Source organism: Arachis stenosperma, chromosome 10 (genome assembly GCF_014773155.1).
Source record: "Arachis stenosperma cultivar V10309 chromosome 10, arast.V10309.gnm1.PFL2, whole genome shotgun sequence".
NCBI classification, from domain to species: domain Eukaryota; kingdom Viridiplantae; phylum Streptophyta; class Magnoliopsida; order Fabales; family Fabaceae; genus Arachis; species Arachis stenosperma.
Genome location: NC_080386.1, coordinates 126610365 through 126636360, shown reverse-complemented (window position 1 = coordinate 126636360; position 25996 = coordinate 126610365). Strand labels below are relative to the sequence as shown.

Below are 25996 nucleotides of genomic sequence, written 5' to 3'. Positions count from 1 at the left end.
TGAGAGAGTTTCAGATATATTGAAGTGAGGAGTAATGATATAATGACAGGGTCGGTGAAAATGAGTTCCGTGAATGACAAGTGATAAGAGGAAACGTGCCAGTGAGTCCAGCTGGCAGTGGAGAATGGTTACGTGGCATTCGTGCAATGGAAAAGGGGTCGTTCCCCTTTTATTGTGCCGCCCATTGTTTTCACCGTTCCTTAAAAATATCAAAATTCAAAAGCTCACTCTCTGCACCTAAATCTTGGTTCTTTTATATTCCCTTTAAATTTAATAATTGTTTTAATAACTATATGTAATTAAAAGGTGATGATTAACTTAAGAGAGAAATAAGAACTAAGTCCAAATTATTAAAGAGAAAAAGTAGAAGTAAATGAGTATTAAGATTATTATTACTATGGGAGTAGATTTTTTTAATTTTTTTAATTATTTAATAAAATAAAAATTTTTATTATTTAATATTTTTTTACATATATTTTTTTAGTTTCACTTAAAAAATATAAAGTGAGATATCACATTTTATTAAAAAAATTAAAAATAATTGAAAAAATTCATTCTCTGTTATTATTAGTGTTGTTTATTTTGTACTTTCTTGTTTTATATATGTAGAGTTATGTATACACAAAAATTCTGAGATCAAGAAACTGACTTAACTACTTAATCTTGATCTTGATTTTGCAATTTCTATTAACCTTTATCACTTATATTTCTAATATCCCCCAATCACCCTCCCAACTCGCCGCCTCTCAAACTTTAGAAAAGGTTTTACCTAACTCTAAATTTGTTCTTCCATCAGTTCTCTATTTAAAAAGGCAGATTTTATATCCAGTTGAAAGATTTTTTTATTGTTTTTGTGTGGTTAGTGCAATGAGCGTCCCTATTATATCTAGGCGAGCAATTTGTGTATATTCTTTAGCTAGAAGTCTTATTTTATGCTTCTGAATAAATTCATCGGGATTGAGCTTAGTCTTGTATACCCATTTGACTCCAATGATATCTTTATTTGAAGGGTGATTTACCCGTTCCCATATATTGTTCTTCTCAATCATCTTAATTTATTCTTCCATGTTATTTTTCCATTCTTCTTGCTTTTCTGCTTCTTCAAAGCTTGTAGGCTCGATCTTGGTAAAATTACATGTTTCATATACATCTTGTAGAGATTTAGTTTTTCTTGGAGGAGAATCAGTGGTTGCTTCTACTGTTGGAGTAGTTGTGCTTGTTTTTTCACGTTCTTGTTCTTCTAGTCTTGTAGGTAATTGCTATGATACTTCAATATTTTCTTTCTCGACTTTTTTATCTTCCTAGTTCCATGAAGCATTTTTGTCAAACTCCACGTCTCGACTAATTATGAGTTTCTTTGTTTGCAAGTTATACACACTATATCCTTTTGATTGTGTACTATATCCAAAGAAAATTCTTTTTTCTATCTTCTCATCAAGCTTTTTTTTTTCGTGGGAATGTGGACATAGTATATGCATTTAAAGACTCTTAGTTGGAGTTTTATTTTCTACTGCCTTAACGGGACAACAATTTAGTAGATATACTGTTGTATAAACAGATTCTGCCTAGAAGATGTTTGGCAAATTTTTTTTCTTGAGGATCGAGCTTGCCATCTCCATCATTGTTCTATTTTCCCTCTCAGATACTTCATTTTGCTCAGAAACATATCCCACTATGAGTTGACGCTTAACACCCTCTTCTTCACAGAATTTATTAAATTCTTTAGAAGTGTATTTAGTTCCTCTATCGCTATGAAGTACCGTGATGCTACGACCACTTTGCTTTTTCACATGTTGCTTGAATTTTTTAAAGATGTCAAAAATCTCTAATTTTTCATGTAGGAGTGTACCCATTTCATTCTAGTATAATCATCGATGAAAATAATGAAGTACCTATTGTTATTGAGTTATGGAGTTTTCATTGAACCACAAACGTCAGTGTGAACTAATTCAAGCATCTCCTTGGCTCTCGCTAAACTCTTCCAGAAGAAAATGGTTGGCAATGTTGTTTGTAACAACCACCCCTTTTAGAAACAAAAATTAAATTCGAAATTCGAAAGTCAGTTGGGAGTTGGGCTTAGAATTTTGAATTTATGGATAGGAATCTAGTAACCGCCTTCCGTTTGAATTTAAAATTATCCCAACCACCCTATCACCAAATGTATATAAATAGGGGTGCACCTATAGATAAAAAATCACTTCTCTCAAACACTAATCCTCTCCCTTCTCTCTCTACAAAAATATATTCTGTGTGCAAACACAAGGAACACAAGAGGCAAGCTCATATGCAACAAGGAAGCGTTAGAAAAAATGTAGGGAATTATGTTTTTTTAAAATGCTTGGCATGTGTTATGTTCCATTTTTATTTTCTTCCATTCACAAATGTTATCATGGCATTAATTATCTTTCACTCATCCTTTATTCATGTTGATCATGTCTGTCCACCATGTCATTCATGTCTTCTTGAATCGTTAGTATATGTCTCCTTGTAATGTTCATTCAATTATTCACTATACTCATTTTGTGCTCTTTCATATGATTATATTGTTAATATTCCCTTAGATCGAGAGTACATGCCTTCTTATAATGCTTATTCAATCTCCTATATTATTATATTAATATTCCCTTAGGACCGAGAGTACATGCCTTTTTATACTGTCTTGTTCAACATACCATATTCTATTATATGCATATGTGTGATCTCTTACATTATTATATTACTATTTATATTATTTTATTCAAATATTTTATGTGTATATTATTATGTCATTATTACTCCTTTAAAGCCAAGAGTACATGCTTTCTTAAATATTTTATTCAAACATCTAATATACTCTATTCTACTATGTACATATCATTATGTCATTATTACTCCTTTAAAGTCAATAGTACATGCTTTCTTAAATATTTTATTCAAATATTTAATATACCCTATTCTATTATGTGCATATCATTATTATTACTCCTTCAAAGTCAAGAGTACATGCTTTCTTAAATGTTTTATTCAAATATATAATATACTCTATTCTTATTATATGATCGTTGCACCATTATATTACTCCTTTAGGATCGAGAATACATAATTTCTTTAATATTTTGTGCAATTATTTAAAATGCCCTATTTTCTGCACTTTGATATGACCTCTTTCAATCCATGCTATTATATTATCAAGATCTTTTAATTAGAAAATCTATACACATGCTAGAGTCTCATGATTTTCATATATCCCTTTATTATCGCAATTGTTCCTTTTCTTCCATGATCTCTTCTTATATGATTTTTCTCTCGTGTATGTTTAAACAACCTAATTGTAAATTGAACTGAGGGAATGATCCTTCGGTAAGGGAAGGTGATCGAATCGAGATGATCCTTCGGTAAGGGAAGGTGATCGGCAAACCTTTGGGAACCTTCGGTAAGGGAAGGGAACTCCCATCAATTTTTTTATAATAAGATATCTTTGTTGATATAACTCTTTTCTTGTGTATGTCTAAATAACCTTGATTGTAAATTGAACTGAGGGAGTGATCCTTCGGTAAGGGAAGGTGACCCCCAAAGACAAGATATCGAGATGATCCCTCGGTAAGGGAGGGTGATCGATCGAGATGATCCTTCGGTAAGGGAAGGTGACCCCCAAAGACAAGATATCGAGATGATCCCTCGGTAAGAGAGGGTGATCGATCGAGATGATCCTTCGGTAAGGGAAGGTGATCGCCAAGACACTCGAGATAAGAACCTTCGGTAAGGGAAGGGGACTCTCATTTATACCGGTTTGAGCTCAATACCTTCCATAAAAGTTAAAAGTTAAGAAAGAAGAAAGCATGAATGAAAGTTTGATGTTTATGTTTTTTTTTCTTTAGATTTAATTATGATTATGTTGATGTTACTTAAGATGTTATCCTTCTATTTTCCTATATGCTTTCCTTTTTGTACACATGTTTTACAAGAAAGATACATATTACATGCCACGTTATACGCTCTTTTTAAAAATCCCGTACGTGGGCTGGAGATGGATATGGAGGTGTTGCATAGCACTCCTACTGAGACGTTAGGTTCTCACTCCCTTTCTTTTCCCATACTGTCTCCAGAGGAACATGGCACAGCGGATAGAGACGACGCAGTGTCCCCCGAAGATAACTTATGAGTATGACCCCTCGAAGCACGCGTGGGTAGTTGCGACCACTACTACCGTGCTCCAAACTATCTACTTAGATCGAGAGTTCGTGGAAGAAGAACCCCAGCTGCCCGTCGTAACCTTTCTAGATAGGAACGCTTCAGCATCTAAGAAGCGGTCATCGAAAGTGGTACACCTCGAGTCTGACTCCGAAACCGAGGAAGAGGAATCCGACAACCCGAGCCAAGGATAGGACATGACACAAGGATGGAAGTTTCTTCGATGAAACTAGTTAGGATGCGTTAGTTTCCTTTTCGTCATAGTTACCTTTAAGCACTATCTCCTTTAGAACCGTGTTCATAGGAATTCTTTTATGTTTGCTTGAACCCATTTGAGTTTTGTTCAATTTCATCCTTTTAATACTACTCGATTTCCACCCAAAGTTTCGCGCGTGTTTTCCTTCTTTTCTTAACTAACGATTTACTTCTTTGCTTTTTCATATTAAGTGTGACACCCTACTTAAAGGCCTTTAAAGGTAGAATATTAACTTAGGATGTTACATTGTTTGTCAAGTAAACATCTTTCGCAAGGTTGATTAATCTTTATAATATTTGGTAGATCTCTCATTAGTTGCTTTTGATATAGCAGCTTTAATCCATGAAAATGAAAATGGCTAAATTTTCGATGCTACAGTCATCAATTATCTTCTTGTGTCTTTAATGCAGTTTCTATGATATAATTTCATTTGAGTGGAAAGCTCCTGTTTTTCATTTTGATTATTACTAGAAGTTTTTTAGTTTTTCTTTTATTTATGGTGCATGAGTCTTCTTCAAAGTACAATACGTAGTCTTTCTCTAGCATTTGGCCAATACTAAGTAGATTCTATGCTAGTTTAGGAACTAATAGAACATCATGAATATTCTTAGTACCTATCTTAGTGTGGACGATGATTGTACCTTTTTCATTTGCCTGCACGATTGTTTCATCTCCAAGTTTGATACTAGATCAAACAGATTTATTGATGTCACTGAATAGACTTTGATCACCTGTCATGTGATTACTGCAACCACTATCGAGATACATAGAATAAGCACTCTTCTTGTGATGATGCATAGAATAGGTACTCTTCTCTCGTTTTTTTTTTAGAGAAGTTTGTGTGATAATTGATCTTCATCTTGCAATCTTTATCCATATGTCCAAACCTTTTACAATTGCAGTACTGTGATTTCTTACGGTGCCAATAATCCTTCTCTAGGTGGTTGATTTTCTTGCATATGCCACAAGGAGAATATTATTTTCTATTTTCAGTTTTATTTTCTATTTTTTTAGAAGTGTCTGAACTTCTAGAATTTGCTTGTCTTTTTCCTCTTTTTTTTTTCATTTAGATTCTAATATTTTATATTTATCTTAGACTGAAATGCATTTGTTATTGTATCTTTATTATTTTGACTTGTTAGTCTTTATTCAAAAACGTGTAGTGAGCTTATTAATTTTGTTAGTGCTAGCGTTGATAAATCTTTAGTTTTCTCAATTGTAGATACTTTAGGATCAAATATGGAAGGCAAACTAATGGGTATTTTTTCTATTATCTTTTTATCAAAAAAGTCCTCTCCTAAGTTTTCATTTCAGTTACTAAATTCATTAATCTTGTATAATAACTTTTTATTTTCTCAAAATCTTTCATTTTTATATTTGCATATTGCTTCCTCAAAAATTGGAGGAGGACTGTGCGTACCTTTGTTTCACCTCTAAACTCTTACTTAAAATTTTTTCACACTTTTTTAGCTGATGATTTTTTTGTTGCTCTTTCTTCAATTTTTTCTTTTCTACAACAAAAAAGTGTTACATAATTCTCTGACATGATGAATCTTTCGTGGACAACATTCCACAAGTCTTGTGTTTGTAGAAAGATTTTCATTTAAAAATATCAGTCCTCATAATTATCTTTTGATAGTATGGGTACATGAATATTGATGGTTGAGATAGTTATAGTTATGAAAAAAATTTATTTTTTAATGGATTATAATGTAATGGATATGTATAGTTGATAGGTTAGGAAAAAAGATTCTATGCCCAATAGATGATCGAACGTAGTTCTCATGCCACTGTTAGTTTTATAAAACAGTTTGATGCTGGTTTAGTGTATTATAAACTTGAATATTGTAACAAGGATAGTTTTGATGAATAAGTAGTTTGGATAAATGGTTTGAGAGAGTACAAAAGCTAATAGAATTTGATATCTTTGTTAGTTAGTTATAATGAATTTCATGATGGCCTATTTATAAACTCCATAAGTTGATTCTAGATAATTCCAAATCTTAGATATTTCTAAATATTAATCTAGATATTTTTAGATATTAATTTTAGATATTTTTAGTACTTAATTTATTTACTTAACTTCTAGACTTCTCTATCATAATATCTAAATATTTATTTTTATGAAATAAGATCATGAAAAATCTAGAAAGTTCTACAAATATGTAGCATCATTAATAGTATCAGTGATAGATTTTAGAATCGGCTCAAAAAGTGTTGGAGCATTAGCCAATCAAGATGAAAATCTAAACTCAAACTCTGAATTGTAAGGCATGCATGGTGACGCTACGTAGTAAAATTTTCTTTATCAAATTTTTCTGCAATAGGGACGAGTGTTGGTTTTGTGGTTGATGAACTAGAAAGTATGAAGGTCATGATCCAGAAAATAATAAAATACAAATGCATATAAATATTGGGAGTTGTTTATTGTTTTCATTTGTTCTTCATTTATTTTAGTCTTGTTCTTTCAATTCCTTAATTATTCTTGTTTTTTGATTATCTATTTTCCGGTCTTTAGGTATTATTTTTATTTTTAATTTTAGTATTGTGTTAAATTTTATGTTTGATCTTATTTTCATTTGAGAAACTTAAAAAATTCAGTTTGTAAGATTGTGCTAATAATAATAAAAAAGTTACATATTGCATCTTTTCCAAACACTAAACAATGGATCTTCTCTTACTGGTTTAGGTATAGATCCATCAACAAACTGCCATTTATTCTTAGACATAAGAGCTCGCGACATCGCTGTTTCTCAGGCGTGGTAGTTATTAGGTCCAAGAATTATAAAAATTAAAGGAGTTTATGGACTTTCTCCAGAATGCAAGAAGTAAGGACTCACCGAATCTGAAATTAGACTCACATTTGTGCGAGTAGTCATAGACTGTAGTTGATTCACTAGGTTTGCAATTATTCGAATATCAAAATTCCAATCGGATTTGTCACTGTTGGCTCTGGCACAGGATTCATCCCTTTGCTTACACTTTTTTTTAGCAGAATTTTTGAGATGTTAACCTTTCACATCCAATCTCGTGATCGGGGCCTCTGTTTCTGGATCCACACTTACCGCACCATAATAAAGAGTTGTAAACGAAGCAGAGCAATCTTCATTAACTCTGTTGTGTGAGGTTGGATATGAAGAGAAGGAGAATTAGAGTGAAGTAGAAGAACTCAAAAGAGAAAAAAGAAAAAAAGAGAAGAGAAATTAAAATAGTGTGAAAAGAAATCTGAATATTGTGTTTACATCTCAGAAAAACAAAATGAATGAATGAAAAAAAATTGTTAATTACAATTACAACTACATATATATAATAATCATTCTACTAGACTTTAATTTATAAATTCTCTAAGTTATCGGTTACAATTGTGCTTCTAGTACCTTTTAACAACTTAGTTATGTAACAAATAATAAAAAATTATTAATTTTTATAAAAAAATTTAATATTTTGAAGTAATAAATTTCTGAATCTAATTGTTTGAGAATAGTTGTATTACTCTCCAAATTAAAAATCTTGATACAAGTTTTGCAGACACTTTATATCAAGATTAAAAATAAAATCTTAAAAAAACAATTTTCTTGATCTTTAATTACGTTGCTTTGTCTAATAATAAATTATTTGTAGGTGAATAAAATACTATTTTTTATTTTCAAAAAAATTATTTTTAAGGATTTTATTTACGCATATTGCAATATAAAAGTACTTTATGTCGGCATACAGTTATACTACATATATCAATTATGTGAGGGTGAATAAAATACTGATTTTTAAGGATTCCATTTGCACATATTGCAATATAAAAGTATGTCAACTTCTAATTATACGTATTATATTTGTAAAAATAATTACTTTGTATATGTTCTGTTTGAATGATCATTTAACTTAAAATAATACAAAGAAATGGTTGTGTGTAAAGTTGAGATCAGGTTTAAACTTTAAACATAAAAGTATATTTGTTCTTTTACATTATTATAAAATTTAACATTTAAATTTAACTATCACTTTTTCTATTTTTGTTTTAATTAAAAATATAGTGCCACCTGTTGGGTACAGATTTTTCTAACCTTTCAAGGGTATGATGTGTATTTTTTTTTTTTTTTGATAAATCAATTTTCTTTGTGTCCAAGACTCTCTAATCTATCTATAGCTGCAACTTGCTGTCTTTATTTTTTTGGTGTCTAGCTGAACCAAACCAAGTTGCTGCATTTTTATATTATTGCTTCTTACTTACTTACCCTACCTATCCGCTTTTCTTCAATTTTTTGTCCCCTTCTAGATTTGCTCAAATTTCCAACTTGCATTAATAAATCGAAGAATAAGAAAATTCAATAAGAAAATTAATTACACACATTTAGCTCGTTTTTCCTTTGAAATTAATTTTAACCTAAAAGTGTATATCAAAAGCACTCATAAAAATTAATTAAGTTGAGTTGTTCTAGTAGTTAATTCATTAATCCACTTAAATAAGAATTAATCTTTATATACAAGTTTTTTTTGCTATACAAATCTTACAATTTCTGAAATTTACTTTCTCCTAAAATGCGCCTCTTATAGCACGTATGTTTCATGCTCCTCCTTAACAGATTTTTCAATCAACGCGCGTACGTTCTTCTCCTTCTTCTTACACGTTCTTTTTCTTCGTTATTTTTCTTTTTCGTTATTGTCATCATCAACACCACCTCTTCATCCTCCTCCTCGTCTTCCTTCTTCTTTTTTCATTGGATTTTCTTCTCTTCCTTTCTTTTTCTCTTTCTCCCTCATCATCAGTTATCTCGTTGTTGAATATAATGAATAATTCAAGTTTAGATTGTCAATTGAACCAAAACAAAATTGATTATTGTTTTTGAATCCAATCAAGTGACTGAAATGTGGTTCAATTTAGAAAAAAATACAGCATTAGAGGAAATATTTTTCTGTATTTGCAGCGAATTTGGATGTAACACGAAGATATTTGGATGTAAAACTAAGAAATTGGAATATATTTTTATTCTGATAAGTTTTGCATACTTCAAAACTCTTCCTCTTTCTCCTCTTCATCCTTTTTTTTCATCATCATTACCATCTTCTTCTTTTTTTTCTTATTCACATTTTCCTTTTTGTTTTACCTTCTCAAGTTTCTTCTTGTTTTACTCTCTTAACAAAAAAAAAAAAAAGAAGAAACACATAATGCTACAAAATTACTTGAAAGAGAATGAATTTACATTCATTTAACTAAAAGAAAGAAAGAAATAAGGAAAAGAAAAAAAAAGAAAAAAATACAGCATTAGAGGAAACATTTTTCTGTATAAAAATGCTATTTGTACACTAAAATCAGCCATCAATGTATTTGTGTATAAATACATGTGTGCTTTAATTTATTTTTAATGTATATTTGTATTCCAGTATGTATTTTATATTGGTGGCTAACTTTTGTGGTTGATTTTAGTGTACACGTAGCATAACTCATTTCTTTATTTGTAGCAAATTTGAGTGTAAAACGAAGATATTTAGGTGTATTTTTATTCTGATAAGTTCTGCATAATTCAGAACTCTTCTTCTTCCTCCTCTTCATCTTCTGCTGCTTCTTCTTCATCTTCTTATTTCATATTCTCATAATTCTTTTTGGGAGGAAAAAAATAAATAAAGAAAAAAATACATAAGGTTGCAAAATCAAAAGAAGAATGAGGAAAAACACGACGATGAAGATTAAACACGCGAAGAAAAAGGAGGAGAAACACAAAGAAGAAGGAAGAAGAGGAAGAGGAGGACACGTTTTTATGGATGAGCGTATCGTCTATTGAATTTGGCCCAACTTGTAAGATTTGTAAGTCAAAAAGACTTATATATAGCATAATTACTTAAATAAATATTGAGAATTCAAATTCTATTTTATGCATCCAGTAATTCATTTGTCAACAATAAATTTTTAAATTGAACTCAATATAAAACAGACTATTAAAAAATACTGTAAAAAAATAAAAAAACAATCACCAAAATTAATTATCAACAAAATATATATTAAAATATAAATTAAACTATTTCTATATTTATATACAAACTATATAATAGTTATTTTTAATATGTACATGACATTTTTAAATTCTTTATTATTCAAGTGACAGGTACGTATACTGTCTTACAAGAAAAGTATATGCAACTTGATGGGAAAATATATTGTGGAAGCTCAATATTTTTTTAATATTTGAGTGGATATCCATATCGATCTTTAATAATTTTTTGAAGGACTACGAGATTTGTTTGATATAAGATATTTAATTTTTTTAGATTAATTATTTTTTTATTAATAATTTTTTTGTTAAAATATATTTATGTAACATATTAATTATTAATATATTTTTTTATTTAATTTTTATAAATAAAATTAATTTAAAATTTATTAATATTTTTTAATTTTACATAATAAATTTAATCAATATATTTAAAAAATATAATAAAAAAATTAAATAGTCTTAACAATTATTTTTAAAAATAACAAAACTTTTATCGTAATTAATTTTTAATGGATAAATATATAGTTTAACATGTCATGTATAGATTTATTCTATTAATACAAAAAAAATTAACAAAAAAATTAATTAGTCTCACAAAAATAAAAATTAAAAATAAAAAATATTTTTTTATTAAAAATTTTATTACCTTTTAAAATAATTTTCAAAAACTGTTTAAGATTTTTTTTTAGGGCAATATTTTGACAAAGGGTTCAATTGAGGGAGTTGGAACTTAAATTTATTAGTCAAATGAGGGACGACCTTGGCCCTTGGGATGGAATAATCCATAGAATGTGGATTTAGAATTTTTGATAGATATTCTATTGAAGCTGGGCAAGTGAAATAAATAAATAGTCGCATTTTTCTTGTCATCTTATTAATTTTATTTTCTCCTTTTTTGATATAGTTTTTTTTCTTAATTTAACTGTGGTTTTTAAATTTCAATAATTCATTAATTAATTAATATTTATTATGTCTTTCAACAACTATGCTAAGACAAATTACCATCAACAACTATTCCAAAATAAATCTGGATTAGACAAAGTAGAGAGAAGTTGAAGTGAATTTCATTGAATTTTAAAGGGAATAAAAGAAAATAAAAAACAAGTTATTTCAATTAGAATTATCTGATTTTAGTTTTGTACATTTTTGTTTCTAAATGATTATTTACTTAGTTAGTATAAAAAATATTTACTTTTACAAAAGTATGGATTTATAATTATATATCTATATAAAATATGTTACACTGTATTAAAAGTTCAATCCATTATTTATAATTACTTATTTTAGGAAAATTTTTAAATGTACCTAAAACACTAGTGTTTCACTTGTTTTAATCGTTGATTTCAATTAATATATATTATATATATTTTTTATAATTTAGATCAACGATTAAAACAACTGAAACACTTGTGTTCTTGGTATACTTAAAACTCTTCTCTTACTTTATATGTAGAGAGAGATTAACGTAACAAAGTTAATGCCACTTAGCTAATCAATGATTTGAAATTTGATTTGAAAAATAGATATAATGAATTTTATTTGGTGGAGTTTGAAAAATATAGATGCACCAAGTCTTATCTCACAAGTAAAAAGATTAATTTTATCTACAACCGTGCGTACTCATTATGTCTTCAATGAAATCAAAAGCATGCTTTGGAAAAACCTTGAATATTGAAGTGACATGAATGGATGGATGAATGTACCTTTGGTGATTTTGAAAAAAAAAAAACAACAAAAAATTGCAGAAGATGCCATGAGAGTTGGAAGAATTGACTAGACAAGGTGGAAGTCATTGTTGTTTCACAATCAAAGGAATGAAATGGAATCAGAAAAAGAAGCAAATGAATTTGAGAGAAGTGTGACAGGCAAAGGAATTATATATAATGGGAACAAAATTATAGAATATGGTAAAAAACGAAGGATGTGACTAATTAATAATATTAATTTTTCTGAAATTCAAATCAACTTGAATTAATCTAGTGGTTAACTCATTTGTCTGCTTAATTAAGTATTGAAAGTTCGAATTTTATATTATACATGCAACATGTAATAATCCATTAACAAATTTAAATAGAATTCAAATATGAGACGAATTTATCTTTAATATGTCGTATTAGAAGATACAATAAAATTTATTTTTCTAAAATCCACCCAAATCAAAAGCAAAGCATGAAAATGACATTACAATATTTTTAAAGTTTTGGGCAAAATCAATGCATGGTTAGTGGAAGTATATGGTATAAAAAAAAATATGACTAAAGAAGTTCAAAAATTAGAATTCTACTTTAGTACAGGAATTATTACTTAGCGTGACATAGAAGCACTTTTCTTTTCTTTTTTTAAAGTTAGGAATGGGATTTAAATTTAAAATTTTTAGATGAGGAAGAAAAAATTATGCATTTAAACTATAGTTTATTGGCGCATAGAAACACTTTTTGTAATCTTTTAAAAGTTAAAACATATTTCAATTTGAATTTATTTTTTGATTTGATCCATTTGGCATGCAATTTTGCCAAATGCTTCATTGCAAAGCAAGTAACCAACCATGTACTATTTTTTTGTATGACCATGGTTCAAAATGTATATGTTTGATGCTTTTTTTTTTATTTAGGTTTTAGGTTTGAGTCTTGCGAAATAAATTGAAAAAATTATCGTCTCAATATGATACAGATAATTTTGAATAAAAAAAATCATTTTTTGTAAAATATATAATTATTTTTTTTTAATTCTTCGAACCAACTAATAGAGATTCAGGCATTGCAAATGTCCTATATAAAAAGGCGATATTTCCAAATTCGTTGCTTCATACAAATCTAAAATTCAAAATCATGGTGTTGCTCAAAAGACATAGCACCTCAACCTAATAAACCAACCGAATGTTGGTATAAATAATTGATTTCTACTAAAGAAAAAGAAAAAGGGAAGTTGTGGTCCAATTTTCCATTGGTCTAGCCCAAATCCAAAATTTTTTTTTTTATTTTAACAGGAAACAGAGGAAATTTCATTCATGTGGAGCCAAAATGTCCATCAAGACTAGGCTAATTACATGACTAAATGCATCTTCTTTTTTTTTTTTGTTCGTTGGAACTAAAATTTGAACGGAAATGTTTGGTTAAAAAGATAAAAAATAAAAAACAGTTAAAATTTATCTTATTTAATATTTATTAATTATTATAATAATAAAAAAATTTTATCTTCTTAACATTACCAATGTTTGAATTGGTAAGAGTAAATTGAGTTAATTTATGAATTACTCTATTCTCACTTCATTTTACATGATTAAAAAATTGATCTAAAATTACTATTTAAAACTAGAACATCTCCTTTTATAGCACGAAAAAAAAAAACCTAAAGCATCAACAATAAAAAAATTAAAATTTTAAATCTTAAATCTCAAATAAATGAAAAAGGATAATGCCTCTCTTATCTAAAAACTAATTAAGCAACATAAGCAACCATACTAATCAATGATTCACCCGATGCTAAACTTAAGTCACAAGCTATTACCCTTGAAAAAATAACCAAATAGAATGTTAAGTGGAAAAGTAAACCTAACCTTGGTTAATTTGGCCAGAAATGTTTTCCAAAATATTATGAATACGGATATCCTTTGAAGATATCAGCGTTGTCCCATTTTTATTTTTCCAATCCATTAATGGCTTATGGCTTTTCGGCTCATAACATGCTTTACATTTTTTTTCCTAAAATCGAAGTTTGAAAAAAAAAAAATGGTTTGGAGGTTTCCAAACAACTATGTAACCAAAAAAATTAACTTCAAGACAAAATTTCATTTAAATAAGGTGATTTCTTCTAAATCTATGCTAATTTTGTCGGTGATTTACTCTTACTTAGGTGTCATTATCACCGCTATTGATGAAGTAAAGTTTTCAACCTTTCATTAATTGATTCATTGGTTATAGTAAAAACTTTTAATGAACCTATAACATAAACATACTACATTAGCTAGTGTATATACATATTGTAAAGTGTATTGGAGAACATTTGAAATTATAATTTTTAATCTCTAAATGTTTTTTTTAAAATATCCTCCATCTCTTCCTGAAATTGAACATGCATCTCTGAGAACTAGAAAAACGCATAGCATCCATAGTATCCAACCCTATTTCGTTTTTTGGCCTTCGGCCCTTCGTTGTTGTTATACCACACATTAATCAACCCAACATCCATTTAACAAGAATTATCTCTTTCGAGTTACTGGAGTCGGAACTGGTACTCTGATTCCGTCAGCTAGGCATCGCTGTTAACTGAGGAGAGGCCGAATGCTAACCTGATGTAACTCCAGTAGAAAAATTTGTAGCTGAATTTCTGCTGTTGACGAAACTGTGGCTGGTGAAAAATGGTTTACCATCTCCATTTTTCAGCTGCCTTCGAATTAGGTGCGGCAGATTAGGTAAGGTCACCTCCCTCCAGTATTTCATTTTTACCCGTTCAAGCTCAACCCTTGGTTGTCATCAAGGTATGTCTGATTAATTTTTTTGTCAATTCAGATTAGTTTAATTTTGATGATAGTCTATGTCTTTTCAACGGTTCTCTGTTTAAGGTGTTAGGTTGCTATTCTGGAATTTAGAAATTAAGTCACATTATCCAGTTCTATGCTGTGGATAGGTTTGGAGCATTGAAATTAAAACCTTATACTGGAGTCGTAAAAAATTGGGTAAGTTTAATTGGGTTTGGTTCCAGTAATTTTACATGCAACTTAGGTTAGCTTCCTGTAGTTGCTGCCATTAGTTCTGTTTATTCACATTTTTTGTCACCAACCTGGATTTTGGCAGGGGTAAAATTATATCCACAAACGAGGATGATGTTAAGAATGATTCTGATAATGATTTGGGTGATGATTTCGATTATCAATCGAATGCAGAAGATGATACTGAAGATGACGATGTGGATTCGCTGGATTCTACTAGTAAGAGTGAACAAGATTGTGGTGTAAAAAGAATAGCAGATTTAATGGTGGAGGATATTTGGAACCTGGAGTTTAGAACAGAGGATCAGGCTTGCCAATTTTATAACGCTTATGCTTTGTTGGCATGGATTTGTAATGAGGAAGGACGACGCCGTTAGGGATAACGAAGGTAGAATCATTTGTAGGCAACTTGTTTGTAATAAGGAGGGCTGAAGGAATATGAAGTATCTTGATCTGGATGATAGATCAAGGGAGGCAAGTCACTCACGCGAACCAAGTGTCCAGCTCGGCTTAGGGTAAAACTTGACTACGGTTGCGGAAGATGGAAGGTATCATGTTTTGTGGAATCTCACAACCACGATCTGACGACCCCCCAATTTGCCATCTCGTTCCAGCCAATCGTCGTCTCACTGTTACTGATAAAGTCCAAGTGAAAAATCTTCATAATTTTGGTGTCAAGACGTGCCATATTATGGGATATATTGTGTTCCAGAAGGGTGGATATCGTCATGGTGGCTTCACACGCAAATATTTGTACAACCACATTGATCGTTATCGTAGATCAAAAATAAAAAACGGGGATGCCAATGCGGCAATACATGAAGAATTTCGTGCTTACCTTTAATAATGGGCATCTAAAAAATAGCCTATTTGGGTGGGTGTTTGTCTTCGACATGTAACAGATGGCATATTTTTCACATAAACATTTTGGGGCCACACCATCTTTTACATCCCCAGGTTGCAGCGAACATGAGGTTGTATATTCAGCTTTGAGTTCGTGTTGTCTTCCGTCTCCACCTCTACTTCGTCTCGTGTTTAAGGAGCATGCATCACTGGCCATCAATCTAATTAACATTTAATACCACCATGAACAACTATGATCAACTACTACATTTGAAATTGAAACAATCTTCTTCCATGACCAATGATTAAAAAAAGTGAGTAACAGAACAAATAACGCAAGATTGGTAGTGAAATTCGAAAAAATACAAACGCATGAGCTAGAAGAAGAAGCAGTAGGCCTTACAAGAATTTTTGGATAGGTTTCAGATTCCGGTTGCCAATTCCTGGCCGGGGAGTGGACAAGTTACGGTCTTCGAGGGATTCGAAAAAACTTAACCCTGCCGGTGAGTCACCGAAAAAAAACAACGCATGAGCTACAAGAAGAACCAGTGGGCAGGGTATTCGAGGTTTTCGGATGAACTTACCCAGCCGGTGAGTCACCGAAAAATAAAAAATACATTACATAGAAGAAGCAGTGGGCTTTACAAGGGTATTTCGAGAGAGTTTTGCAGTGAGTCGCCGCTAGAAAAAGAAGCAGTAGGCAGCGTCTTCGGTTTCGGATCAGCTTAATCCTGCCGGTAAGTCACCGAAGCATACAGACGCATGGGGTAAAGGAAGAAGCAGTGGGCCTCCCAACGAGGATTTGGCTTCGACGAATTAGGAATAAAACTTCTTAACTTTGAAATATTTGGAAAAATTTAACTATTTACACATTGTATCTGAAATACATATACGTTATGTGGTATAATGTAAATAACATAAAATACAATACAATATGAAAACATTTAATGAATCAATTAATGAAGTTTTAATAAACTTTTTTTGATCAATGACTGTGATGGTGACACCTAAATAAGGGTAAATCACCCGCAAAATTGCCATGAATTTAGAAGAAATCACCTTTAAATAATGGTTTTTAATTTTCTTGATCTACTCAAATTAATAATAGGTTGGAAGTTGCAACTAGCCTTAGGAGCAAGTAATAAGAAAAATTCATATGAAATGCACTGTGTTGGATTGAGCCCTTAGTTTTTGAACCAAAAGTCCAAAATAGAACAAATAGACAAAATTACATGTAAAAGAGTTTTAAATGGATAAAAGTACATATCAAGAGTTGTAAACATTAAAGTACACTCCACAAATTGTTTTTTTTTTTTGGGACAAAAGTACACACCAAAGACTTGTATATATTAAATCCTTATTAACAACATAATACTTTTGTCTATTAAAAATAATCTTTTATGTATATTTTGATATTTACGAGTTTTTTACAAGTATTTTTGTTCACTTCAAATTCTTTTATGTGTAAATTTGTCTATTTACTCACCAAAATAAGAAGAAAAAAACAAAAACAAAAAACAAACTTAGTTTGCACCTCACACACACAATCTCAAAAGAGGAACCTCTTTTGCACTGAGATTTATGTGAATCACTTTTTCTATTGTGGGGAACAAAATAATTATCAAAGCAAAAGGGTAAAAAAATGCCAGCTTACAAGAGACAATCAAAGCAACTTTTCCTTGCTTCAATACTTTATTTTTCAAGTGATCAATCATCTTGTTCTAACAATCAAATCATAACTAGGCTTTCCCTAATTAGAATTTAAACATGGAAACAAATAGATTGAAGGGATTGTTATTGTTTTCAGCAAAAATAGACATACATTGTTGATAACTCTCACTCTTAATTGAAATCATCACAAGTTCAAAGCACTTTTTCCTTTCCTTGGTTCATAGTACAAAATCACTGATAGTACTGTTTTACACTTTCCAAACAAAAGATAAAATTCAATCACAATATGTATGGATTTCATCAAAAGTATATGATGCACGTTAAGATGAGTTTCAAACACAAAATCACCCTTTAAACTCTGCATGCTGAGCCTCTAAAGACACAGTTCAAGGAAAAATCTATCTCTAAATTTCTTCAATAACTTCAGCTTATTGGCTTCAAATCTACTACCAAAAACTTAGTCTTATTTTCATACCATTTTCTTTATACAAAAAGAAAAAAAGAAAAAAGAAAAAAAAGCAAGAAAATGTCTATCCAGATTCCATCATCAACTGACAGTGTTAGCAGGAGGTTTCTTCTCTTGGAGGGAGATTACAGTTTCAAAAGCACCAACCAATGCTTTAACCTTGCTCTTCCGTGCTTCGACTAGTTTACTCGCCGTTTCCTCGATCACGTTATTGAACAATCCCTGAGCATCTTTCTTGTCCTGCATATCTTGATGTCTCAAGACAACCTTCTCTGGACCAGTTGTAGCATCGGCTCCATCAGCAAAACCTTCATCTAGTCCTTTAAGGCTTTTCCTTCCACCCTTAAGATTTGCTTTCTCCCCCAACAGTTTTGCTCTCCGAAATTTTAGCCTCCTTGGAGTGTTTCTCTCAAGTTGATTATCGACAACTTTTCCCCTTCTGAACTTCAATTTCAGCACTTGGGCCGCATCATCGGAGCACACAATCCCACCCTTTGTCGGCTTTCCCTTCTCCTCAACTTCCAAAGTCTCCCTATTTTCCATGTTTTCAAGCTCATGGTTACTTGAGAAAGAATCCATCTCGAATTCACTAGTTGTATAGTCAGATTCCTCTTGATCTTCTTGGGATACAGATTCAGAAGTTGAAGGCGGTGAAGGGTTTGGCGGTGACATCTGCGGAAGGGATGGTTCATTGTCATAGCTTGGATTTTGATCAGATTCCAAAGTTTTGTTCCCACTTTCCATCTTGATAACATACAGAGTTTTTTCCTCGACCTGATTGTCATTATTGTTGGATTCCTCAGGTGCAACTTTTCTGGCATTCTGCTGATTCTTAAGACGAGACACGATTTTCAGGCTCTTATTTTTTCTTGAATTTAAACTTGCAACTCTTACAAGAGAAGGTCTTGGGGACACTGGGGTCCTTATTGGTGCTATCAATTTTCTTGAAGCTGTTTTGGAAGAGGCTGCATCCTTTTCCATCTTGATCTCACTATTCATTTTGCTACCAAAGCTTTTTGAGGATTTCATAGTTGAAATTGTGTTCCTTGTGGCAGAGTCTGGGCTCAAAGAAGTTACCCGTATTTCAGACAACTTCATGTCCTTATTACCCTTTAAAGAAGATGCCTCCGACGAAGTTTCCACCGGGTTGGAAGTTGATCTTGATGAAGTTTTGACCTTGGAATTTGATCTTGATGGTGTTTCCCCATTGTTGGAAATTGACTTTGATTGAGCTTTCACCTTCTTGGAACTTAATTTTGATGGAGCTTCCACCTTCTTAGAAGCTGATTTTGGTGAAGTTTCCAACTTGAGAGAAGTTGATTTCAATGAAGATTTCACCTCCTTTGCAGTCGTTGAAATTTCCTGTATTGTCGAGGGAGATGTATGGGATTTCAGGAGGGAAGGTTTGAACTTGACCAACGATGTTTTCTTCCAGTTTTCCCGAGCATCATTCCCTATTTGCTTTTCCTTGTCGAATGATTTTGTTGACAGTCCATGCTTATTGGTGCCAGCAGTATCAGAAATGTCATGCTCGGAATCAATTGATTCTTGTAGTTTGACAAAAGGCAACCTTGAATCAAGCGACCCTCTGAGTTTGGCAACCGATGTCATTATCCCCCCAATACTCTTTTGAGAACTCTGGTAAAGTTGTTTTCGTGTAGCTCTATCAGGTATAGAACGCCTTTCGATCCCTTCAAGTTCGTGCCTCCTCCCATATTTACAAAAATCATGACAAGAACCAGTTGAAGCTCGGAGATAACGAGGAACAACTTTTGCAGTGCTATTTCCAGAAGATCCTTTGCCAGAAGAGAACCTTCTTGTTTCAACCGTATCTGGCTTAGTCACTTCTGGGGTTAATGCCAATTCTTCACTTTCCTTGTCCATCATATCGAAGCAAGATACACAAATGAGCAGAACACTATTCACGACCACAATCCTAAAACTCGAAACAAAGCAAAGAAAAGAACCAAATGTTAGGTAATTACTGATTAAAACTTGCAAATAAAATCTAAAGACACGCTACCATCAACTAAGTAGTGTCGGTTACATGAATCGAACAACATTATTGCACCTTGTCATGGAATAAAAGACATACAGATACAAATAACTTGTGAAAGACAACACCACTCTGAACTCATTCTGAATTTAAACTCAAAATCAATGTCTCTAAACAAAAGTGTACAAAAATCATCACCAAAGAAATGTCTACTTTTTTTCAATCTGATTCTTCTCCACTGTAACCACACTAACAAAAGTGTTTATTGTCATTATAGAAACTAAAAATTAAAAACACGAAACAGTAAATGCAGCAGAAACCAATCATAAAGCACAAATACAGATAGTAAATGAAATCATCAGAACACCCAAAAGGAAAAATCAAGATGCCGCAAATGGTAAAAAGTTTATGTTATGTGTAATAATTGTACAACACTGTAAGCTTTCACTGATCATCATAACGATAAAAAAACAAACAAATAAATAAAAGGGTACTTCATAAAGCACATTAACAATGCAACACAATCTAAGGAAATCATTGAAGGAAATGATATGAATTGCAAACAAATTCAGTCTGATAGCTATAATCATGCATCTTGAGGTAATCAAAATCAAATAACAATTGAATCATAATATTCACCCAAAAGAGCAAAATCATCACCACAATATACTGATTAATATTCAGCACAAGACATATATGACCCCACATCACAAAAACCATTGCAATCATAATGACTAAGCAAGCTTTTTCATTTTTATCATCTTCCACCACCATACACAATACCAATCGATGAAGCACTGAATACATAAATAACCATCGGATTAAAAATCCCACAAAAGAAAACCCCAATCCAATAAAACAGAGAAAAGTGAATCAAGGGAGGTTCTGAAGAAAACACCAATCTCAGATCATTAAAAAAAAAAAACAGATTTTTACGCAAACCCGTTTGCATTTAAGAGAAAACAAACAGAACCCAGACGACGATTTTTTTTTTTTTTTGGGAGTAGAACTAGTAGCGTACCTTGTTATACGGCACCGTTCTATTCGAAAAAGGGTGCTTCTTCTTAACACAACAAAAAAAAACGAAGAGAATCAATGAAAAGAGAGTGTGTGTGAATGAAGAAAGCGAATTGCAGAACACAACACAAGTTAAATGAAGAAGAAGATGAAAAGGGAGGAGTGTAGAGAACGTGCAAGCAAGTGTTTTCTTTCTTTCTGTGGTTGCCTTTTTTATTTTTGCCCCTTACTTTCTTTCTTACACTCTGCGCATTTTTTTCGTAACAGAATCCAAAGAAACGAAACGGAGAGAGAGAGAGAGAGAGAGAGAGAGAGAGTTAGTTTTTGTTTTATTTCGTCACACTTTTTTTTTTTTGGATCATTGGTTGGGTCCCACTCGATAAAATTATGGGATTGTGAATTTTATATTGGCGATCTCGAACAGAAAAATGACAATCAAGAATCAAATAAGATAAATTAGTATGCATTTAGAGTACAGTATAAATAAATATAATTTTATTACCTTGTTATTTAATGAGGAATTGACTCGTTATTTATGGTGTATAGTTTTTCAAATTTTGAATTAGTTTCATTTCAAAATAGCATTGATGGCAGCTTTGAATTTAGTTTTCAATTCATGAATTAACGACTATGTTAAGTGTATAACTGTATATTAAAATTAATTATTAATATTTTTTTGAGTTTAACTAATCTGTATTCTTAAACACAAATTAAAATTAATGGTAATAAAAAGTTTTAAATATTTTATTTTAATAAATACACAATAAATATATTGAGAATTTGAATTTTACATTATTTTTTATAAAAAAATTAATTTTTAATTTTATCATGTTTTTTAAGAACACGTATTAGTTAAATTCTTTTTAATTTTATAAAATACATATTAAAATATAGATATATATTAAAAATAAATTAAACTACATATATATTTATACACAAATATATTGGTTAATAATTTTTGTAGTTAATTTTAGTATATAAATAATATTTTTAATTAATTGATACTATTTTTATTTCATATAATTTCTCTTTTATTTTTTATTTTTGTTATAAATTACGAAAAATAATATTATCACTTTTATTTTTAATAATGTCACTATACAAATTATCATATATGATTTTTTACATCGTATATTTATATAAATTAAAAATACATACTAATAATTTTAATATAAAAAACGCTATTTATATGCCCTTTTTCAATTTCAACAACTCATTCTTTAATTTTTATCCATTATATATTTTGCTACTAAAAAGAAGGAAAAAGATAGAAAATGAAAAATTAATAAAAAAAAAATAATATTAAGGATAATTTTATCTTTTTTTCTTATGATTTCAATAAAATTAGTTATCATCTTAAATATGTTGCATAAATAAAAACATATAAATAATATAAAACAAAAGGAGTACCATGTATGGAAAAATCAACAATTCAATTACTTCATGTTAATCTTCTTCTTTAAATCTTAATCATATGAATCATATTATTGACACATAAAAAAATTGAAAATAAATATAAAATTCATTGCATAATACCATAAATTATTTACGTAATTCTCTTAAAAAATAAAAAGAACTATTATAAGTTTTTTTTTTATCGAAAATAAGAAGACTCAAACTTGCAAGTCTCCAACTTCGTATAAAAAAACTATACCATTTAAGTTATAATTTATTGACAAACTACTATAAATTTAGACCACAAATAAACCACGAACAACATACATATTCCCAACAAAAATGTTCCTTAAACATTAAAAATTAGTATTCAATTTATATAGTTATTATATTCGTGTATATATATATATATATATATATATATATATATATATATATATATATATATATATATATATATATTTCAAAAAAATAATTCATCACAAAAAAAAAAAAAAAACATCTCGTAAAAAATAACTAAATTTATCATGACAAAATAATCAAAAAAATTTACAACAATATAATCAAATTTTTATATAAACACTGAATAATTAAATATACACCCCTCATTTTCGGTTCACCATAACCACCACCCCTTGTTTTTAGTTTTGATCATTCATTTCAATACTCCTAAATTCCTATAACATTTATAAAGGAAATCACCTAACTCATATCTATGGTGGTGGAGCTCTATATGCTTGTCAAAAATATCAATAACATTGCTTGAATAAATGAGATTAGTAATGAAAAAAACTACCTAATAAACACGCATCATCATCTTTATAATTTTAAGTGTTAGAATATTTAGTCTATGTATGTAATTATCAACTGAGAAATAGGTATGAACTAGACTAGATTAGATGAAATATAAAATATGTAAACCAATTTTAAATGATTAGCATACATCATCTTCCATTATTGTGATATTGACCAAATAAAATAATCATATTACTCCAAAATTATCATGGTTCAAAAGAAATGAAGAGTTACAGACTTGAAAGGATCGGAATACATTATTAGTCAAGTTAATTAGCACCACTATTATTCTTCATAGAATATCGTTACTTCTACACCACGATCATTACAAAAAAATACGCTAAATATTATTGGATTTATAATTAAATTTAGTGACGAACGTTATCAACAAATTTTTTAACTGTTACAAATAAAAATTTGTCCCTCGAATAAATTATTGTTAAATTTAAAATTCTGCCGTTAAATTCGACGATACATAAAAGTGCGGAAATTAATTTTATTGTGGTCGAATTTATTGTCGGATTTTCCGTCGAAAAATTTCAGCAGTAACAGAATTTAGTGAAACGCATCGTTTAGACAACGACGAATAATTTACCGTCGAATTTTTCGTCAGTAAATCCGACAATAAATTTGGGATAAAATTCAAACATAAAATCCTTCTCCCTCACTTTTGCAAACTCTTTCTCTCTCTTCTCTTCTTTTCTCTCTCGACTCTCTTCCTTTGGTCCATTGAAGAAGGTTGCGCCGCCACCACCTGGAGCTGCCGTCGCGCTGGTAAGCCACATTGTCGTTGCAGATCAGCACGTCATCATCATTGCTACTGGAGTCTCTGTGGAAAGCCTCTGTCGTGTCGCCGCTGTTGGTGGCCCTTGCCATTGATCAGAGGTTGTTGCCTTGTTGCTATATCACTGCGGCTGAAGTCTACCGCGCCAAGGTAAGATTGTGGTCCGTTTTTTCTTTTGGTTGTTTGTTATATTACTAACCCTAACTCTATCATTATAGATTTTACTGCTACCTTCTGTCATCACCACACTTTTACCATTCTGCAGTCACTATCAAAGATAATTTTTCTATAATTTTTGTATTTTTCAGATTTTTTTTGTTTCGAATTTTATTAGGTATTTTTATTAAATTATTGATTAAATATTTTAATAAAGTGAGTGATTAGGATTTGTTATATTAATTTAGCATAATTAGAAATTAAATAAGTTAAGTTAAGCAGGGTGTAATTTAGGATTTGTTTTGAGTTGATAGTGTTTTGGATTATTATTATCATTGTTAATTTTCTAAATTTATTGTTCTCTCATGAGTTAATTATTTTTTGAGTTAATTAGTGTTGGTTGTTATTAATTCTCTGAATTAATTTTAGTTTGTTAATTTTTTAAGTTAATTATTAACTTATTATTGATTGTTGTTAATTTTTTTAGTTTATTGTTGTTTGAGTTAATTATTTTTTGAATTAATTTTGCTGAGTTGATTATTTTTATTTTACTAAGTTTATTGCAATTTACTCATTTGAATATATAAATTTTGATTTGTTTGTTTAATTTAATTTGTGTGTTGATTATGTTTATAGTTTGAAATTGAAGGTGTATGACTAACCATTCCAGAAAATGCGCTTGTAAACAGTAGGTTTATAATGCAAAACCTCCAACTAAGTTTGTAAGTTGCTGAAGTTGTATAAGTTTAAAGTCTTTAAATAGATATACCATTTGAGGGACATACATATGCATGTTAGTGGATTACTTGAAAGCCTAAATAGATATACTATTTGTATATTTGATTTTTTTTCAATATTTTTATTGTCTAAAGAGTTTTAACTATGCAATTTACTTAGTCACCATGAGATATCTTATTTTTCATATCCAACCTTATGTAAATTCATCTTTTCTGGATTTATAGCATATGTTTATAGTACTACTTTTTGTCATACATAAATAATTATTATTTTTCTTCTTTATTCTTAAACTTTGATGTGTGAACTTATTTGTGAACTTTTAACGAAAAGTTATAGACAAATTATTATAGAAAATTATAGAATTTAAATTTTATTAGTTTGAAAATTATTAAATTTTAAACATTTAAAATTATATATTGAATTTTTAAACAATTTTTTTAAAAAAATGAAATTTAAGATTACCATCGAATTTATCAGAGAATAAATTCGACGGTAACAACCTCCAGAATTTTGTCAATTAAAAGTTAATTTCTGCCGCTAAATCAGATGGTACTCAGTATTTTTCTTGTAGTGAATTAAGATTTATTTGGTAAAACTTTTATTTTTTTAAAATAGTTTATTAAATTGGTATTTTAAATTTATAGTATTTATGTTTAATAAAATTAAACTAAAAATAATTTTATTAAATAAAAAAATAATAATTGTATTTAGTAAAATAAAATTTAAAATAAAAAATAATAAACACAAATATAAAAATAAATTTATATATTTATTTACATGTGAAGTTATATATATTAGATTTTTTTATTTTAAAAAATATAAACTAATTTTAAAAAATTCCTTTTTAAATATTTTTCTAATTATTTTTAACTTTTAAAATTAAAGTTACAAGAATAATATATTTATTTTCAAAAAATTTTACTAAACTACGCTTAATCTGAAAAGAATACTTTGTTCTATAATCTATTAAAAAATATCAGCAACCTCGTTGATACATATTTTAAAGGCCAAATA

General features: G+C 29.8%; 1 protein-coding gene across 1 annotated transcript; it reads right to left on the bottom strand.

The window, feature by feature from the left end:
* Nucleotides 1–17822: 17822 nt before the first annotated feature.
* Nucleotides 17823–21392, bottom strand: LOC130958074 (uncharacterized). The gene is made up of 2 exons (XM_057884966.1): nucleotides 21119–21392; nucleotides 17823–20037 (listed from the first exon to the last, which is right to left on the bottom strand). Exon 2 carries the CDS (start codon nucleotides 19986–19988, stop codon nucleotides 18183–18185), a length of 1806 nt encoding a protein of 601 aa, XP_057740949.1. The 5' UTR covers nucleotides 19989–20037; nucleotides 21119–21392; the 3' UTR covers nucleotides 17823–18182.
* Between the last annotated feature and the right edge of the window lie 4604 nt (nucleotides 21393–25996).

What these genes read in the sequence shown, in the direction of transcription:
- LOC130958074 (XM_057884966.1), bottom strand. Translation starts at nt 19,988, where the DNA reads ATGATGGACAAGGAAAGTGAAGAATTGGCATTAACCCCAGAAGTGACT.